This window comes from Tupaia chinensis, unplaced genomic scaffold, assembly GCF_000334495.1.
Source record: "Tupaia chinensis unplaced genomic scaffold, TupChi_1.0 Scaffold139757_1, whole genome shotgun sequence".
Taxonomy (NCBI): Eukaryota; Metazoa; Chordata; class Mammalia; order Scandentia; family Tupaiidae; genus Tupaia; species Tupaia belangeri.
In genome coordinates, this window is record NW_006199637.1 from 3682309 (window position 1) to 3703920 (window position 21612).

Genomic DNA, 21612 nt, shown 5'->3' on the forward strand with positions numbered 1-21612 from the left:
TCCCTTACCCTCCAGATTAGATGGTCCGGTATGATTTCCTGCAGCGATGGAAATGTTTATGTCCCGCTTGTCCAGCACAGCACAGTAGCGATTAGCTTCATGGGCCTGTTGAACACTTGCAGTATGGCTAGTGTGACTGAGGAATTCCTTTTTAAAAATACTTTTTTTTAAGAGCAGCTTTAGGTTCACAGCAAAGTGGAATAGAAGGTACAGAGATTTCCTTTGTACTTCCCGCCCTCACACATACAGAGCTGCTCCTACTGTCCACATCCCTCATTTCGTTACACTTAATGAACCTACACTGGGATGTCATCACCACCCAGACCCACAGTTTACAGGAGAATTCACTCTTTTTTCAACTTTTTATTATCTTTATTTTTAATTAAAATAAGTTTTTGGTCATAAGATGCATACGCTCACTGGGGGAGGGGAGAGGGAAAGTGAGAAATATCCCCCAGCAGGATGACCCACCACAATCTGTTCTCCATTCTCTCAGGATTTGGGGCGCACATACAGAAGTGCCTAGCGTGGTTTTCAAGCTGCCAGGTCAGGACTCAAATCACGGTTGACTATGCGGGAGTCTGAGGCCTTAACCACTCTGCCACCTGCTGACCCCAGAATTTACTCTCAAGTGGTTTATGTTATATGCCTTTGGACAGGGGCATAATGTATTCGCCATCATAGTATCATACAGAAGAGTTTTACTGCGCTGAAAATCCTGCGTGCTCCATTAACCCTCCCCCCACCCCCCAAGCTCTGGCAACCACTGATCTTTTTGCTCCTCCATGGTTTTGCCCTTTCTAGAATGTACTGTTGGAACCTTTTCACACTGGCTTCTTTCATTTAGTAATGTGTATTTAAGGTTCTCCCATGTCTTTCCATGGCTTTGTAGTTCATTCTCTTTAGCACCAAATAGTATTCTGTCATCTGGATATACCACCATTTATTTATCCATTACCTACTAAAGGGCATCTTGGCTACTTCCAAGTTTCAGCAGTTACGAATAAAGCTGCTGTAAACATCTCTGTGCAGTTTTGTACGGGCAAGTTGTTTACTCCTTTGGCTAGATAACCAAGGACTGTGACTGCTGGGTTGTATTATGAGTATGTTTAGTTTTATAAGAAATGGCCAGACCATCTGCCAGAGTGGCTGTACCATTTCCATTCCCACCAGCAGTGAATGAGGCATGTTGTTGTTCATAGTCTAACCAGCGTTTGGTGTTGCCAGTGCTTTGGATTTTGGCCATTCTAATAGGTGTATCGTGGTATCTCATTTTAATTTGCCTGACAACATGATATGGAACATCTCTTTGTATGCTTATTTGCCTTTTGTATGTCTTATTTGGCGAGGTGTCTGCTCAGTCTTTTGCTCGTTTTGTGTAATATTTGTCTTCTTACTGTTGAGTGTCTAGAGTTTTGTCATATTTGGGGTAGTAGTTATTGGATATGTGTTTTGAAAGTATTTTCTCCCATCCTGTGGCTTGTCTTTTTATTTTCTTGGCAGCTTCTTTCACACAGCAGACATTTTCAATCTTAATGAAGTCCAGCTCGTCAGTTCTCTTCTCATTGTGGGTTGTGCCTTTGATGTTCTATCTCATACTCGAAGGCCATGTAGATTCTCACCTATCGTCTAGGATTTATAGTGTTATGTTTTACATGTAGGTCTGTAATTTTTTGTGAAGGGTGTAAGATCTGTGTCTAGATTCCTTTCTTTATTTGTACTGTTGCTATCCAATTAGGAACTAGATTTTTAATTTTATTTGAACTTAAATATAAATGCCCAAATATGGCTGGTGGCTATCACATTGGGCAACACTGGGTTCCACTGGCTTTGTTCTCAGCTCTTGGCGTCCATAGCCTTTTTAAGACCCTCTTATTTTATTTGCTGCTATAATTCTCTCTTCTAAACTTTGAGCACTTACTGTCCTATCAGATCATTCCTTACTTGGGAAAGAATACTTTTCATTTCTAGTAGCGAACAGTAGATTTGGTCTGCTGACCTTCATTCTTATCCCTTGTTTGGTGCCTGCTTTACAGCTTATTCAAAAGCTTTCTTTAGTCTTTGTTCTGATAGCTTTTTTGGAATGTGTTTGCCAATTAAGAGACACATTTCATTACGTCTGCTACTTATTCTGTAGCTTCTGTCAGAAGAGGGCAACTTGTTTTAACCTCCGTGTTTATAATTGAGCCGTATATGGTAAGGAAATTTTTAAGCCAACTAATGATGGCTCCAGTGGTTCATTTACAAGGATCGACATTGTGATTTTCTAAAGCAAAATAGACATTCATGATTTTCCCTAACTTGAATGTACTCTTAGATATTTGAACGATAGGTGACTGCCTTTTGATCTAGAAGCCAGTGTTATGTTTGCTACAAAATTGGTCTCATTGGTTTTAAGTCCCTCCAGGACTGTTAATATGCCTGTGTCACACAGGTAGTTCTGATTCACTACCATCCCTGTGCTAGCCTATCTGCTCCTTGTGGAGAGAACTGAGGTCCTAGACGACCTTGTCTGTTCACTCTGGTATAGCTACTGCATGGGTTATTAGGGCAAGCTTTGTTATGAAGATAGCTTAGCTTTAAGTCATAACCACTTGAAGAACCACCCTGACCACAACTGCTGGGAACAAATGGAAAGGAAGCAAGGTGTTAGACTGGGTGGGAGTGGGGAGGGGGCTCCGGCCGATATCCTTAATGTATAGTTTTAACGTAATTCCTACTGATAACAAAAGAAGGTGTGGTCCAAGACTTTCCATTCCTCAGACCTTCCTAACCACCCGTTTTTGAATAGTCAAGCCATTTGCTTCTCCCAAGTGTAAACTTTTAAGAATTGTGTGTGTGTGTGTGTGTGCGTGTGTGTGTGCGTGTGTGTGTGCGTGTGTGTGTGTGTGAAGTTTGGAAGTTAAAGATCTAAGTTCAGGAACCAAGCCAAATCATCAGGCAAGGGATACGATTCGTATTTTCTGGATGGGGTTAGAAATCAGGAAATCAATATTAAAAGAAATCACTCTGGGGACAGAATCTTTGTCTAGGAATATAGTCTGGGGTCCTTGCTTTTCAGGAGCTACATATGGTACAGTAGTGGTTTGGAACAGTGGCTGTTGCCTTGTTCCATTGCCAGTGTCGTACTGTTCACAACTAATAGCTTTCTCTAAGCATCTGAGGTAAATGTATTACAATACAGGAAGATCTTAGAAATAACCTTAGAATCCTGTTGTCAGTAGATTAATAAGTAGATTTGAGGGCCAGCAGGTGGCGTGATGGTTAGGGCGCTGGAATTCCCACATGGCCAACCATGGTTCGAGTCATGAACCTGGTGGCTTGCTCACTCGCTCGCTCTCTCTCTCTCTCTCTTTCTCTGGCAAACTCATGTGAAAAAATAATAAAGATAAATAGATAAAGTGAATAATTCTTTAAAAAATAGATTAATAAGTAGATTTGAATAGCATAACCTTGTTCTAAACTCTGAGTAATAGAAGACATTAACCACAAGCTCGTATCAATTTCAAATTTGGATCCAGTTCAGTTATTTTTGAGCTGCTGTTGATTCATTTTCTTCTAGAAATGATCACAATATTGATTATTTATTCTCGGTTTACAGTAAGATGAGATGTTCTATGAAGTTCTTTTTCTTGTAGGTAGTCTCTAAAGCTGAGAGGGCCGCGATTTGGAAGGTGGGCTGAGAGGCATACCTGAAGTTACATGTGATTCATGTTTGCTCAGACTACCAATTATGAGGAAAGATTTAGTCTCATAAAAAGTACATTTATCATTTATGGGTCACACCCATGGTATAGATAACCATATACATTTTTAGGCAGATATTCATATTTATGAATGTTTTGTAGTTTTGCGCAAATTAAAGCTACAGACTCATAGCCCGCAGTGATAGTAGCAGCATGCAGCCAAGCAGCTCTGAATTAGTTGCAGTTATCAGTAAAGATAAAGCCAATTAATTGCGCCTATTCCTCCTTATTTGGGGCTTTTACTCTGAGTCTGACATTATTTTATTGCAAAAGCATGGTAGGACAGGAAGAACACTGAGATAGTATCAAAACCCACTTCCTTTTATGTACAAAAATAAAGAGCTCTGACAGCAAAACCGATACCGCTAGTTGAAAATTGATTGAAAGTCTCTCAATAGATGTATACCTTTTGGCCAACTAGGAACATAGAATAGGACTTTGAGATTCAGTTAAATATTAAAGTAGTTTATTAATTTCCATGTATAGTGGAAGAACTTTAAAAAAGCTTGTAGTTTTGCTTCCTAGTTTAGAGACAGGAAATAATGTTCAGAGAAGAGCTTTATGGAATTCCAAACCAAGGTAAGGTGGAATAACTCCAGAAGAGTGATTATTAAAATCAACTGTTTCTATTGCTTTTTTTATGATCAGAGCCAAGTGAAATTTCTGCCTCCTCTGACCCCTCAGTCCAGTACAAATGCTGCAGCATGACGCAACTACAGGAGTATTTTTATCATCTGATAGGTGGAAGCTTTGTTAGATTTTGGTCTACTTTAAAGTTTTTTTTAAAAATTAATGATGTGAAATAGACCTTTTCACTCTAAGAAATCACAGATTATTTCCAGGAGCATGAACTAAGTTAATGTTACTGCTTGTTTAGAGCTATTTTAAATCAGGAATTTGATATATATTGTGGCTGGAATCATTTAAAATACTCCATAGACCTATCTGCCCTCTGACATAATTTGTATTTGTTAAGTTACTGAATAGGGATGATTATATCTCATTTCAAAAGTATACTGGGGGACAGAATTTCCTTTTGGCCATGATGACAAAGGCAAAAAGATTTTGGGAGATGTTCTGTTTTTTTCTGGGGTGATTATTGTGCCTAGTTGGAGGTTTGGCTCTGTCTTGTATTAAAGATGGCTACGCCATTAGGACTTGGATAGTCGCAGTACCTAGAGACAAGCAAATGTTCAGGTGTGGCCTTTCTCGTCTTGGTAAGGGGACTCTGAGCACAATCAGGAACCAGTCGGCTCATGTAGTTTAGAGTAGACTGCATGTGTGTGGGAAGGTGGGACTTAGAACCGAAACAGGTCTGTTACTTCTAGAAATGAAATTCCTCTAAAACAAAAAAAAAAAAAAAAAAAAAGACTGTGTTAGAATAAAATCTCTCCTTCAGGAGTTGCTTTACTATTTTTAAAGACTAAAACCATTTTGGAAACCGCAATTGTCAGTCCTTCAGCTGTCAGTCTTTACTATAGGTACTTCTTAAGTTTCAGTTTTGTTATTACTGCTAGGGTGTTTCTGATAGTTTCCCTAATATTTCAGAGGGGCCCATGGATATCTTCATCAGAACTTAAATTTAAGTCAGATATTATTTAACTCAAGTGCATCTACTAATTAATAGTCCGTATCTTTTTAACTTGGTTCAATAATGATATTCATCTGTCGAAATGGGAAATTCTTAATACTCTAATATATCTGAAAAGTAGCTGATACATAAATAGCCAGCAACCTGAAACTACTTCAGTAAATCATATAAAACTGACTTTGATGACCCTCAAGTTATAAAATTTGTTTTAAATGTTTTTCTGAAAACACTCAATATTGAACTTTAAAAAAATGTCTGTGCTAGCTACTATTTGTGTGTGCGTGTGTGTGTGATTTAAAATCAAGTTATCGTAACTCCTTATCTTTATCAAAATTTATTAATCCGTGTTATATCTCTATATTACTATGAAAGCAAACATTTTGTCTTTCCAATCTGATATAAAGTATGTTCTAAAGTAAGAGTTCTTTTACTGTGTTGAACTGGCCACACTGGACAACCCACTTACTCATGTCATAATCTTGAAAAGTGTCTTTCAGTCCATTAGTCTATTTGTAACAACCAACGTAACATCTCTGTTTAAACTGCTTGCTACACTTAAGCTATCTCAGCACATACTATTTACCAGATATTTATTTCACTGGCAGCATCAGAGAAGGGATATTTCTAAATTAACTTTATCTGAGGTACTGGCAATTATATGAGTTACAGAAAGTTCATAGATAGTGTTCTTGAACCCTTGCAGTTTTAATCTCTAGGGAGTGCAGGTTGTATCATGGAAAGAAAACATACATAAAGCCAAGGAAGTGGTAACATGCACGGTGTTTCCAGGGAGCCTTAGGAAGATAAGTTTGGCTGGGAGGGGATTTGTGGAGGGAAGAAATTTGGATCAGAATGTTAATTTTTGTTACATACAGCGTGCACAGAGTAACTTTTTAAAATAATTATTGATTTTAAATTTATTATTATTATTTAATTTGACCAGAGAGAGAGAGGGAAAGCGAGAAGACAAGCCACGAGGTCCAGGACTGTAGTCTCAGTTGGCCATGTGGGAGTCCAGCACTTTAAATACCATGCCACCTGCTGGCCCCTACAAAGTAATTTCTTAAAATCATGGGCCAGAGAAGAGTGACAGTGGCAGCACTGGTGACTTCCAGATTTTTATCATCACATGCAAGAGAACAAGATAGTTTATAGACTCCATTGGAGTCATCCTCTTGTCCATAAAGTATCTGAGTAATATACTAACTTTTTTTGTTTTTCTGCTCACTAGTATTTTGGTTAGTTCACTTTATTTTTAATCACTGGTTTATAGATGCAAAGAATTAACTTTCATTCTACTGTCGAAAAGTGTGCTGCTTTTTAAAGAAAAGATTATAAACAGTGCCTTGTTTTTAACATGTAGCCTTAATATTTATTTTTCAAACGAGGTCTTACTTTTTAAAAAAAATTATTTATTCAATTTTATTTATTATTATCATTCTTCAACTTGACCAAAGAGAGAGAGAGAGAGAGAGAGAGTGAGAGAAAGCAAGCCACTAGGTTTGGGCCTTAAACTGTGGTCGGCCACGTGGGAGCCCAATACCCCAAACACCATGCCATCTGCCAACCCCGGTCTTTTTTTTTTTTTTTTTTTTTTTTGAATCTTTATTCTTTTTAAAATGTAGTCAGGAAACCATGGTTCCTTTTTTTGTAACTCTGTGGCACTGTTCTCCAACTCTTCCATCACTACCTTCTTGGTTAGCTGGTTTATTCTCAAATAATTCACTGTAAAGACCCATTTTCCCTTCCAACTCATTATGGAGCAAAACTTCTGTAAAATGCAATATGAAGGCCTGACAAAACTTACTTTCGTATGGCTCCCTGAAGACACTGTATACAATGCCACCTTCTTGCCTTCGTCTATGTTTTCTTCCCATGGTACACTCTGTCTTCTGTAGTGATTAAATATGGGAACATACTATTATTAAGAAATTGCATATATGCCTTTTTCCGTGCAGGGCAGACATCAAGTGGAAAACTAAAGAAGGATATAGAACATGAAACAATAGCCTGTGAGGTAGCTTAATAGACATATATCTAGCTGTATTTCTGTAATGGAGAATAAATCTTATTTTTTTCTTCTTTTTTTTTTTTTTTTTAATTGCCAGATGTATGTGTACTTGCTAGACAGGGAGTGAGCGAAAGAGCGCTCCTCCAATGGCACATAGTCACGGTGCAGTTCTATCTCCTCTGTGTCTCCATCCTGTCAGTATTTGAGGCATGTACTCACACATTTAGGCGTGTTTTTAAGCCACTGGGGTCAGGATTTGAACCATAGCCATGTGGGATCTGGCTCTCAGTGTACAGCACTTAACCTCTGTGCTATGGGGCTGGCCCAGGAATAAGCCAAATAGAACATCTGTAAAAACTGATCGTGTTTTAGACCACAACAGAAGCATCAAGTTCCTGGTAACTTAAACAACATATGGAATACTACTAAAAAGAACGTCAGAAAACAAAAGGATTGCTTCTTAATATTTGTTTAAATTTTAGCCAGAGTCTTCCTGTAAGGTGGTCCTCCTGCCTCAGCTTTCTGAGTAAGTGTGCAGAGTGAGCGTTTAATGTCACTTCCAAAAGGTGTCAGTGCTGGTCCAAGTCTGGGAAGAGAATTCGAAGATTTCTTGTTCTTTATCTCTGTTCTGTAGCAAGGAAAGAGTCACATATTGCCAGAGCCCTGTCCAAAGACACTTGGCTACTTGAAGGAGTTCCTACTAGCTTAGAATGGGTTAATTTGATATGCCATCAAATTTTTAGTAATTACTTTTGGTTTATAATGTTAAAATATATAAACATTTATGATTTAATAATTACAGTTTAAAAATTGAACTCATTGGTTTCAGGTTTTGTATTGAGTTTTCTGAGGCTGTAAATTGCCACAATCTGTGTGGCCTAAAACAATAGAAGTTATTCTTTCTCAGTTCTGCTTTCAGCCAGACGACTGAAAGCAGGGTGTCTGTAGGGTGCTCTCCATACAGAGGCTTTAGGGGAGAATCTTTTGTAGATTTCTTATTGCTTTTTTGTAGCTTCTGGTGGTTCCTAATATAGTTGTCTATGGCCACATTACTCCTGTCTCTGCATCTGCCTTCACATTTGTGGGATTTGGGGACACACACACACACACACACACACACACACACACACACACACACACACACACACACACACACACACACACACACACACACACAACTGGCATGAGTTTCAAGCTGCTGGATCCGGGACTTGAACCTCAATCAGCCATGTGAGAGTGGTTAAGGCACCACTATCCCACCAGCTGGCCCACCTGCTAGCCCCTCCTCTGTGTCTTTGGCTTTAGGACCCACTCGAATAATACAGGATTATCTTCTCATTCCAAAATCTTTAACTTAATCTGTCAGTATCCTTTTTTTGAGTGACATTAATATTCACAGGTTCTGGGAAGTAAGACATGGATATACCTTTTTAGTGGCCACATTATCAGCCTACTGCAGGTGCCCACTCATTATTTTAAAAATAAAGTTCAAATCTTGATTTTACTCCTTACTCTCTATTTGCCTTTTGACAATGTAATTAGATTTCCTAATATGCAAAACTTAGATAAGCCTATCATAGGACCGGACACTCCTCCCTCTACCCCCATGACCTAATGGTTAAGGGATCTGGATCCCAGCCATGTGGCTTGAAAAATGCACCAGGCATGTGTGTTGCATAGCCAAAATCCTGACAGGGTGGAGAAATGGAAGAGGAGGGACTATGGCACGGCCACATCCCATCATGTGGTGCTTTCTCCCCCACCTTGCAAATGCCTTTGCCCTCCAGCAGTCAGATCAAGAAGAAATAATCCCATCATAGTATGTAGATGGATGTGTATGTTTGAGATACATTTGTACTTAAATATATGTCCTTAAAAATCTTTTCCTATTTTTATTTGCATAGAAGAATGTTGTAAAGATGCCACCTAGACTATATCATTTAGTTATGTCTGGAAATAGAACTCAAGACGTTTGGATGTAGGTAGGAACGGAGCTAGTACCAACTTTAAATGAGAGTTCAGTGAAATCCTGATTAAATAAATCAGTAATAAAATTATGTCTTTGAAGACAACTAGTGTAGCCATAGAAGAAATTATGAGGTATTTCTTTAGTGTTTAAGTCTCATTTGCTGCTTGTAGCTCTGAGCCTTTAATATTTAAAAAGTTAGAAGAGCATTTCATTTTCATAGATATTGAGACCAGTACTCGGCATTAAGTCAACCCTGGAAGATGTTTCTCACATGTAGGTTTTGCAGTTGTCATGATTTATTTGAACTGGTTTGGTGATTTGCTTGTGGCTTCATTCATTAAAAAAAGCTTTTGCCTTAAAGGGGAGAATTCTATTCTTGGTAATTACAGATAGCTTTATTATTTCTTTTCTAGGCTGTAAAGTAGATTTTTTTTTTTGAGGTGGGGGAGGTTTTTGCTATAGGGCGTGTGTACTCGCCAGCCAGCCAGAGAGAGACAGAGATAGAAAGCGAGAAATCACCCCCCAGGGGGGCTGGCCACGCTGCAGTCCCTTCTCCTCCATTCTCCTCTTGGGGTCTTGGGCACACACGCACACGTGCCTGGCGTGAGTTTAAGCCACCGGGTCCAAGACGCAAACTGTGGTCAGCTACGTGGGAGTCCAACGACATAGCCATTACGCTAACTGCTGGTCCCAAGGCTATAAAGTAGAATTCTTAAATTTTTTAAAAATTACTATTTTTTTTTCCTTGGGTCTACTCTTTTTTTTTTTTTAAGAATTATTTTATTTAACTTTATTTATTATTATTATTTTAATATTTCCAGAGAGAGAGGGAAAGTGAGAAAGCAAGCCTCCAGGTTCAGGACTCGAACCACAGTCGGCCATGTGGGAATCCAGCGTCTTTAACCACCATACCACCTGCCAGCCCCCCGAATTCTTAAATTTTCTAATGATATTATATTGGTTTTCTGTGTATAATCAGGAAGTATGTTGGGCAGGTGAGGAAATGTACATTCTTGGATTTCTGTCAGACATGGAAAAGAAAATAAACATAGTTAAATATTAGTATTTTTAACGTTTGTTTTCATTATGTCCCTTAGAAAACACTGACCATTGGCTAAATCAGAAAGACCATAACAGATGTTGGCAAGGTTGTAAGGAAAGTGGAACCGTTATACATTCCTAGGGGAGTTCTAAAAATTATGTAGCCATTTTGGAAGTTTAGCAGGTCCTCAAAAATTAAGCACAGACTTACCATAAGACTCAGTAATTATACATAAAGGCCTGTACATAAATAGTCGTTGTAATATTGTTTATAATAGTCAAAAAGTGGAAGTAGTTCAAATGTTCATCAGCGGATGAATAAACAAAATGTGACATATTTGTATATATCAAAACATTATGCTAAGTGAAAAAGGCCAGTCACAAAAGACTGTAATTCTATTATATGAAGTGCCCTGAATGTGCAAATCTGTGGAGATCGAAAGTCTGGTAGTGATTGCCCAGGACGCAGGCTGCAGGTGGGAGAAAGAGGAAGGACAGGTAATAGATACGGCAGAGGGTGGCGATGAGAGTTGATGGTTGGTGATGGGTGCACACCTCTATGAATATACTAAAAGCCACTGAATCTTACACTTTCAGTAGGTGAATTGTATGTATGTAAATTAGATCTTTTTTTTTTTTTCTTTTTTGCTATAGGGCACTTGTTCTGGCCAAAGAGAGAGAGCAAGAGCGAAGGAAAGTGATAAATCACCCCCCCACCACCCCTCCCCAGAGGGGATGGCCACACTGCAATCCCTTCTCTTCCACTCTTCTCTCAGGATTTTGAGCCAACACGCACGGTAGCCCAGGATGATCCTCAAGCCACTGGGTCTAAGACTCTAACTGCAAAGCTGGCCATGTGGGATCCAGCCACTTTAACCTCCATTGGCCCCTATAAATTAGATCTTAATAAGCCATTATCTTTTTAAGAAAAATTAGCACCATGTGCACTGAGACTGGTTGTTTTTTCACTGCTCAGTCATCTCGAGAATTAACCAGTTCAAAAAGAAAAAGAACTAACCAGCTCCATTTTTATGTGATAGAGATCACACTGAACACCCTTTTTTTTTTTTTTTTTTTTTAATTTGCCAGAAGGTGCATGTGCTCACTAGAGAGAGAAACAGAGGAAGGGGAAAAATACCCAGTGGAGCATGGTCATGCTACAGTCCCTCTCCATTAATCCGCCCTGCTGAGATTTCGGGCTCACGTGCATCCAGAGTGCCTTTTCAGGCCACTAAGGCCAGGATTCAGAGTGCGTGGTTGGCCACATAGGATCTCGCTCCTTTAACCGGCAGGCCACAGGGCCGGCCCTCTTTCAACGGCAGGTTTATTTTGCACTAGTTGTTTTCCATATATAATGTTTTGATAAAGGTTGGGATATAGAGACAAAGCTGAATATGATAATAAATCATTGTGTTAGTAATCATCTTCAGTTATCTTCTTTAAACTTACCTACTACTTACTTCTTCCTTAGGCTATCTAAAATGAATTGAAATTATGTGTTCCAAAACTCACTTATTCAATGTGCTTTACTTCAGCAACACATATACCCAAACTTGAATATTCCAGTTAACCATGCTTCTCTATTTTCATGTCAGACAGCTACTTCTAAGTACATACTTTATGTAATCCCTTAATTGGCCTTGCCATAGGAAGACTTTTTTGCTCCCAGGCCTTTTCAGTCCAACTCCAATGAAAGGAGGAAGACATTAATAAATAAATATGTACTTTTCTCAAAATCACCACTAACTGATTATAATCCTTCCTTCCTTTGTTTTTTTCTTACCTCCCTCTCTCCTTCTACCCTTCTTTCCTCCCACCCTCCTTCTCTTTCTCCTTCCTTCCCTTCCTTTAAAAGAAGGAATCTGGAACAGCAGTTTCTGTGTTCTTGCTTGTAAACGGCACTCACTGCTGAACTTTATAGAACATAAGGAGCCATTTACTGTTTAGTATTAGACCAATTAGCTTTTTTTTTAAAGAATTATTTTATTTAAATTTATTTATTTCAGTTTGACCAGAGAATGACAGAGAGAGAGGGAAAGTGAGAAAGCAAGCCTCTGGATCTGGGACTCAAATAACTGTTGGCCATGTGGGAGTCCAGCATTCCTAACTACCATACCACCTGCTGTCCCCAAGACCAGTTAGCTTTTAAAGGAAGAACACTCCTTCACGCAGGACTCAGGTCTGGCTGAGCTCTGACAGGCAATATCAAACAGCTAATGATGGAGTAGAGAATGAATCCTTTGCAAACTTACACTGCTTCTGTTGCCGAAATTTGAAACTGCCCTCTCACATTGGAAATCTCAGTATTATTCAGTGACTAAGGAATGTCAACTGAAAACTGTAGTAGAGGTTTTTTGTTTTTTTTTTTTGAGAGATTTTCACTGTAGGGCGCGTGCGCTCGCCAGACAGACAGAGAGGGACATAGAGTAAGAAAGCGAGAAATCACCCCCCAGGGGGGATGGTCACGCCGCAATCCCTTCTCCTCCATTCTCCTCTCAGGATCTTGGGCACGCACGCACACGCGCCCGGCATGAGTTTTAAGCCACCGGGTCCGGGACATGAACCACGGTCGACTATGTGGGAGTCCAGCGACATAGCCATTACGCTAACTGCTGGTTTCCAACTGTAGTAGAGTTTTTGAGGTAGAATGGCCTACTGCCTTCATTTTCTGTGGTTGATCCAAAGTTCTTCCACTGCATCATGTTGTCATAAGATTTACCTTAAGAGCACAGATACTGTTTAGCGGACCCTAGAGCCTTTCTAGGTTTTATCTAATTTGATGACTCATGGTTTATATTCTGCCTCTGGCTTCTTCAGTCAATTCTTTTGAAAAATGAAAAATAATGTATACTAACACCCATCCCTTCCCCATCCTATCATCCTTCACTAGAGCTTTCTGTGGAAATAAACTGAAAAGGGAGACTGTTTGCAGTAGAACTCCAAAAAAAGAAGATCCTTCCCAAAAGTGTTTGATCACAGTTCTTAATACAGGTAGCAGCATATGATTGGGGAAGGAATGGTGCTTGATAATAACTCTGATAGCAGAACTTTTCATTGTCACTTTTTCCCCTTAGTATCATCTAGACTGTCACAGCCATCCTCCCCACAGTCCGGCTGCCCATCACCCACCATTCCAGCAGGTAAAGTCATTTCTCCATCACAGAAGCACAGCAAGAAGGCACTAAAGCAGGTAAGCATTCCTAGTCTGTGTCATCAGAAGTAAGATCTCCCAAGTTAAAAATGCATGGCTCTCTTGCATAACCATGGTAGCTCCGCGTGCTTCTGCTTAGCAGGCTGATGCCACGTGGGAGGCCTGGGTTCAATCCCTGCCCTACTCTTTAAAAGCCAGGTGTGGTGGCTTATGCTTGTAATCCTGGCTGAGTAAGCTGGAGGCCAGCTTGGGTGACATAGTGAAACACTGTCTGAAACACCACAAATACACACCTCATCTCCTACCTCCACCAACCCCCACCCCCAAATAAAAAGTATGTGACTCTGGCATTCATCAAAAAGTTCATGAAACTTTTACATTAGACTCCCCCCCACACTTTTCTTTCTTTCTTTTTTATTGAGACGTTTTTGCTATAGAGTACATGTGCTCGCTAGATAGACAGAAAGTGAGAAATCACCCCCAGAGGGATGGCCACACCACAATCCCTTCTCTTCCATTCTCCTCTTGGGATCTTGGGCATGTACTCACACATGCCCAGCGTGAGTTTAAGCCACCAGGTCTGGGATTCGAACTGTGGTCAATTATTTGGGAGTCCATGCCAACTGCTGGTTCCACTTTAGACCCTCTCTTTTAAGGGGAGGTTTCATTCAGTATCCCCGTTTGGTTTTAGTAATTTGTGCACCTCTGTATATAATACTTAGAGATTTTTGGTAGATATTTTTGGTGTGTGTGTTTTAATCATGAGTAGATGCTGAATTTTTCAGATTTATTTTCTTTGTGAATTACCAAGATGATCAGGTGGATTTTTCTCTTTTAATCTACTAATACACAGAATTACACTGCTGTATTTGCTAATATTATGCTATACTATTCTCTGGAATAAACCCTGTATGTTCATTACATATTTTTTAATGTGTTACTGAATTTTTTTGTTAGGATTTTAGTTTGGATTTTGCCATCTTCTTGTACTATTCTCATGTAGTTTTCAAAGCATTATAAAACAAGTTGTAGAGTGCTGTTTTTTTTCTAGATTTTGGAGCAAAATTGTAGAAATTGTCTTGTCCTTGAAAGTTCTGTAAATAACATCTTAAAATCATTTTCCTAACATTATAATTTTATCTACTATTATTGGTCTCTTGATTTCCTGCTCTCGAAACCAACTTTGAAAATTAATTTTTATAAAAAGTGTTTTTTGTTGTTGTTGTTGTTTTGGTTTTGGTTATTATTATTTTTTTTTTGGAGAGGTTTCGCTATAGGGCACGTGCGCTCACCAGACAGACAGAGAGAGACATAGACAGAAAGTGAGAAATCACCCCCCATGGGGGATTGTCACGCCGCAATCCCTTCTCCTCCATTCTCCTCTCGGGATCTTGGGCACGCACACACACACGCCCTGTGTGAGTTTTAAGCCACCGGGTCTGGGACGCGAACCGCAGTCAACTACGTGGGAGTCCAGCGACATAGCCATTATACTAACTGCTGGTTCCCTTAAAAGTGTTTTTTAAGAAAAAATCGTTGAAGCCAAACTTTTTAAATATTGGTATAAAGTTGTACAGAATACTTTTTTAATGTCTTTTTTAGTTTCTCAGTGTTGTTCATTTATGATGGATCTTCTTTTCCCCTGCTATTGCTTGTAAAGAGCTTGTCTATCTTATTGGGCTTTACAAGAACTAGTTTGGATTTTTTTTTCCTAATACAAATGATCAGTAAATATAACTTACAGTAATTAGAGAAACAGTAAAATAACATTTTTCTCCTCAGATTTTGGTATAAATTATAGAGTTATCATTGTCAAGCATTGGGAAGTATGTGAGAAAAGAATTACTGGTAGAATTGCTGGTAAAATACCAACTATTATAGCCACTTTGGAGAGAAATTGTGCAATATCTGTTAAAATTTTAAATGCACCATGCCCCATGATAAGCAGTTGAATATTTTAGAACTTACGTTAGAAAGATACACAGTTATGCTAAGGTTTTTAATAGCAAGAACTTGAAAATAGCCTGTTATGTATACTATTTATTGAATTCCTCAATAATTGTTGGTATACTCATCTCCTAGAAAATTGCAGGATTAAGCATTTATTTTGTAATGCGATTGTTTTATATGTTTAAACATGGAAAGATGATCAAGATACAGTGTTGACTCATTTAAGTTTTACTATAACATGCAGAGCATGAAATCATTTATGAAAACATACACATACAAAGCAACACTTTGCTTTTAATAGAAATATGAATATGTGTTTGTACGTAAACACATATACTTGAGTGTTAAAATAAAGTTTAAGAAGGAAAAATAGTGAGTGGTTACGTCTGAGAATTGTGAACCAAGACCAAGATTGGTGGTTAAGAGTTTAGCTTCGTGTTTGAATTAGGCGGTAAAAATGTATTCATGCATGACGCATATAATTAAAATTGACTTTAAAATTATTTTAGATTTATTTATTTAATTTTAAATTTATTTTTCAATTTGACCAGAGAAAGATGGGAAAGTGAGAAAGGAACCTGCCAGGTCTGGGACTTGAACCATGGTTGGTCGTGTGGGAGTCCAACACCTTAACCACTACACCACCTGCAGCCCTAATTTAAAAAAAAAAATTTAAATTTGTCAGAGGGTGTATATGCTTACCGGAGAGAGAGAAAAAAGGGAAAGTGAAAAGGCATCCCCATTAAAAATGGTCATGCCTCAATCCCTTCTCCTCTACTTCCTCTTTTTGGGATTTTGGACATAATTACGCATGGTGTGTTTTTTCGAGTTGTCAGTTCTGAAACTTGAAGTGCACAGTCAGCCATGTGAGATCCAGCTCTTTAACCACCAAGCCACTATCTGAAAAACTTTACATTATGTAGGTTTTATGCTATTTAAACTAAAGTACTTTTATTAAAAGATACTGATAAGTTTGATAAGATTCATGGATGCCTGCTCGGATATCCTGTAGCACTTTCGTTTCAGTAAGCTCTGTGGAAGATTTTAAGAAATACAAGGTGCAGAACTAGAAGATGGCATAATGATTACATCACTGGCCTCCCACCTAGTCCACAAGGGTTTGAGTCCCAGACCTGGCGGCTTAAAACTCAGGATGGGTGCATGTGCGTGCATGCCCAAAATCCCAAGAGGAGATTGGAGGATAAGGGGTTGCATTGTGACCATCCTCCCAGGGGGTGATTTCTTGCTTTCTGTCTTTCTGTTTCTCTCTGTATCTCCAGTGAGTGCATGCACCTTATAGCAAAATGATCTCTCTCAAGAAGAAAAGAAATATAAGATGCTTCCTTTCCACAAGGAAAAGGCAAATATATTCTTACACCTTGTTAACCATTCATGACATACATTACTACTGTAGTGTATAGTATTGTAATCATAAGAGTCGGATAATTATATTTTCCTTAGGGAATATCAGTATGGAAAACTAAATAAATTAGATTGTTGATATGTAAAGTAATTCCTAATTCTAGTATATATTTTTCATAGTATTCAGTGAGAAAAAGGACTTCACTATTAGTTATCCTTTCCCACAAATGAAGATTTTGTTATTTCCTTATTAACTTTGAAATAGAATTAGGAATAGGAATTATAAACTACTGAAGGAGAGGAACTGTATAGATCTTGATTTCAGCAGCTATACATTGTTTTGCTCCCATATCATATGTCTGAATTTACATGATCACAGCAGAAGCAGATGGTACTAAGTGGTTCTAAGTGTTGCATGTACCTGGACAATGTGGATAGAGTGGTAAGGGCTGAATACTGGCAGCTGCTACTTAGGAAGCTTAGGAACATCTAGTCTGCCTGTAAAGTAAACCATAAACAGTGGTCAGATGACACTGTCAGGTTTACACTTTCTGCTTTGCCTCACCTCCTGTAAATGTTTTAGGTGGATTGAAGCCAGACATTTGACTCTCTCAGTTGCTTTTCTCCATCAGCAACTTAAGAGCTAGGCGATCCGTCATTGCCTGTGTGCCTGTGGCATGGCCAGCAACATGTGTGAATGCTAAGCAGGCGAGAACTACTTTGAGGAAAGGGAATGTGAAACCAGAAGTAGCCAGCTATTTCATACTCGTTCATTTAAAATATTACTGTCAAGTGTAAATTACTTGACAATCATTTATAAATTAAGAATCTTACAGAAGTAAAATGTTCTAACATAGCTGGAGGAGAAACACATTATTCAGTCTGGTCTTCTTTCTCCTCTGGTGACATTGTTGTAAGTTGCTAATTTGGTAATTGGAAAAAATCATATATCTCTTACTCATGGTAACTCAAGTAGTTATTTAGAACCTCGTGTTTGAATATAGCATCTCTGAAGCATATATAACTAAATATTTACATTTCCCCATAGGGTTGATGCAAATAGGGTTTTTCTTGGTACAAGGTTTATATTCTGTTTCCAGAAACTGTTGAAAACATAACAATTCTCTGATTACAAGATTGGAAAATGCTTGGCTTACTGGTAGTTCTCAAGTTCTGAAAATTGTTAGTGACTATTTCTCTCAGAAAGGAGTAATACTGGCAAAAAATAATTCAAACTCTTAAGGATCATTTAGACATTGTATTTAGTTTGATTTTGGTTTTTGTTTGCTTTGATAGATTTCAAAGAAATTGAACAATCGGCATGTTTCTCACCACTTAGTCATTTACTTTTTATTATTACTAAAAACTGATCTTTTTTGTTTCTTATAGTCAGTTTTCTCTTTATAGGCTCTAAAGCAGCAACAGCAGAAGAAGCAGCAGCAGCAATGCAGACCCAGCATGCCCATCTCCTCCAGCCAGCATCTCTCTTTAAAGAATGTCAAAGCATCCTGTGACTCTATACCTGCCAAACCTGGTAGGCAGTTTATGCATTTTTTCCAATGGAAGTTTATTTTTCTTAGTATTTTTGTGTTGGTTTTCCAAATTTGTATACTCCATCATTTATTTATTATTTATTTTTTAAATAATTATTTTATTTAACTTTAGTTATTTATTTCAGTTTGACCAGAGAGGGACAGGAGGGAGTGGGAGAGGAGAGAGAGATTGAGAGAAGGCTAGCTGCCAGGTCCGGTACTCAAACTGCATTCAGCCATGTGGGAGTTCATTGCCCTTAACCAGCATGCCACCTGCCGGCCCTCCATCATGGTCGAATCATTAATTATGAACCCTTTCAGAATATACGGGAAAGGTTTTATGTAAAATAATCATGAGTTATTTACAAATGGCATTTGCATATGAGAAGGAAATCAGTCACTGATGTTTGATGCTTAATCTCGTGATATTTAAAGACCTCTAGTCATTTATCATAGGAGGTTCAAATTGTTTACTAATTCTCTCTTGTAAAAAGAAAAGGTTTTTCTAAAAATGCATATCCTATCTATGTATTTCCACGGGACCTGTCTACAGACCTTTGGAGTTTTTTGTTTTTGTTTTGTTTTTAATTTAAACTGGTCAAGATACAGACTTTTATCGTATTATATAATTCGGTTTGATGCCATAGGCTGATTTTATGGGCCTTGTTGGACTTAATCTGAGTCTTGTAGAACTTCACATTTTTGTTAGAAAGGAAATTTGTCACCAGAAGTAAATAGTATGCTGTCGGAGGGTATGAGGGTATTTTATTTTGCTGTTTGACTTTACTTCTCGGACTCAGAAATATTAGCAAGGTCACATAGCATCATCCATAACTCTATTTAAAATGATTGATTGATTAATTGACTTCTGTCAGTAACCTCACTGGAACCAATCTTTATATTTTTTTCCTAGCCATATGGGAAGGAAAGCAATCTGATGTACAGTCCAGCAGCCCCCAGAACTCGAACTCCAGCTTTGCTCCCTCAGTGAAAGTAGAAAGCGCTTTGTTAGGCTTGGGGAAGAAGTCCTTCCAGAGATCTGACAGACTCCACACAAGTGAGTTGTTCTGCAGAGACTTAGTTTTCAGAGCTGTGAGTCGTCAGCTGTGTGTTTGAAATTTGTCAGCTGTTTTGAGTTATATAGCAAAGATTAGGCATAATTTCTTTTTGTTTGTTGTTAACATAGTTACTTCTAAGAAATGGAAAGGAGGATGGATAGAATTGATCTATATGTCTTTTCCCTGTATTTGTAACCTCTTATTTACCTTTGAACTCTTGACTCTCTTTATGTTCTTCCTGTTCTCTCCTTATCACTCTTTCTTTTAGCAGAAGATCCGTTGTTAACCATTTTGTGTTTTTTTTTCTCTTTGCCAGTAGGTTGCTTTTTCCAGCATTATTTGTGTCTTATTTCTGTATACAAAAAGATAGAAGGGCTTGTAATTAAATATAGTAAACTGAACCATTTATAATTTTGCTCTATTTGAAGTCCCACTAGAATTAGAACATGAACTTACAAAATATTAAATGCATATGGGTGAAGGTAACAGTGAGACAACAAATACGTTGATTTTGAAAGATGAAAACTAAAGTTTGGAAGATGAAAACTGGATGGCATTTTTCACCGAACTAAAAAGCATTTGCCAGTAATAAGGAAGCCAGCTAAGGCTGCTGACGACGAGAAAGGTTTAAGAATTGGAGAGATGATTTGTCACAGAAGAGAATGGTGAGGCAGAGAGTTGGAAGAAGAACCTTGCTTACAAGTTAATAAGGAGTTTGATGCCTCACCCTAGCAAGAGACAGGATGTTTGTTTATTTTATAAATAATTTTTTAATTTTACTAGAGAGAGAAAGGGAAAGCAAGAAAGCAAGCTGTCAAATCCGGGACTTGAACCGCAGTCAACCATGTGGGATTCAAGTGCCTTTAACCACCACACCACCTGCTGGCCCCAGGAAGTTTATTTTGACTTGAAATTGGACCAAAACCTCAAGGACACCACACAGAGCTGGGGGCAGATGATGAAGCACTGCGCTGGAACCTGGGAAGTCAAGTGAAACACAGATACAGAATAGTGGTTCTCTGGCTTTCCTTCCGGAACACAAGTAGAGAGGCATATTTCTCCCACCAGCACTTTACACCACAGTGCTCTAGCAGGAAATTGGTGGATGAGGACTTAAGGAAATCGGTGAGCCTCGGGGAAAACAGTCTATAGGCAAATTTATAAGCTTACAAGTAAAGCAACCGTCCTGGTAAGACTAGCAAAGCCCACCAGTCCGTAAGATCCAACCATGCGCCCTAAAGTCCCAGTTAGGTTTTTAGTGCTTCTCCTTTCATTATGATTACTAAGGATCACCTTGGAAGAAAAACACCATCATGGGGCCAGCAGGTGGCGTGGTGGTTAAGGGCGTTGTACTCCCACATGACCCACTGCGGTTTGAGTCCCAGACCTGGTAACTTGCTTTCTCTTTCTCTCTCTCACTCTGCCCTTCTCTGGTCAAATTTAAAGAAAGAGAGAGAGAGAGAGAAGGAGGGAGAAAGAGAGAGAGAAGGAGAGAGAGAAGAAATGAAGGGGAAGAAACGAAAGAAGGAAGGAAGAAAAAAAATTCTTTTAAAAAAAAGGAAAAAGAATAAGAAAACCACCATTATGAGACAAAACCTGAGATACTGGAACTTAGAGGAAAGAAATTCCAAGAGGTAGAATATTTAAAACAAGTAACTTTAAAACAATATCCACAGAAATAAATAAAAGAATCAGTTTCCATCCATGAAAGAACAAAACGTCATTTTTATTTTTTCTTTTTTAACTGTTTTAAGGTTTCACTATAGGGCATGTGTGCTTGTTGGAGAGAAACAGAGAGATAGTGAGAGAGAAAGTGAAAAATCACTCCCTCAGGGGTGTTGGCCATGTTCCAATCCCTTCTCCGTTCACCTCTTGGGATTAGGGGCATGCCTGCACACATGCCTGGCGTGATCCTTAAGCTGCCAGTTCTGAGACTCAAACCACGGTTGGCCATGTGAGAGTCCTGTGTTTGAAACACCATACCAACTGCTGGTCCCTATAATACTGTTTTTAAAATAAAATAAACAGAAAGTTCCAGTATACTAAGTTAATATAGCAGTCAAAAATTTAAATTATATTAGACATACAGAAGGATCAAATTGAAGAAATTTTTCGTAAAATAATATCAAAGAGATAAAGTGAGGTTCAGTAGGAGAGAGCTAAGAAAATTAGGACACCAATTTAGGCTGTTCAGCGTCTTC

At 38.5% G+C, this 21612-nt stretch overlaps 1 protein-coding gene across 7 annotated transcripts in view; it reads left to right on the plus strand.

Moving 5' to 3' along the window:
• The window catches only part of ASXL2 (ASXL transcriptional regulator 2), a 145011-nt gene that overhangs the window by 97870 nt on the left and 25529 nt on the right, over positions 1–21612 (plus strand). For 5 of the 7 annotated variants that reach the window (XM_006162196.3, XM_014593120.2, XM_006162197.3 and 2 more), the window contains 3 exons: positions 13433–13548; positions 18229–18355; positions 19267–19410. In XM_006162196.3, the coding sequence (XP_006162258.1) occupies positions 13433–13548; positions 18229–18355; positions 19267–19410 (387 nt within the window). Of the gene's footprint in view, positions 1–13125; positions 13350–13432; positions 13549–18228; positions 18356–19266; positions 19411–21612 lie in introns of those variants that run through there. The other 2 variants (XM_027765780.1, XM_014593121.2) reach the window with 2 other exon arrangements.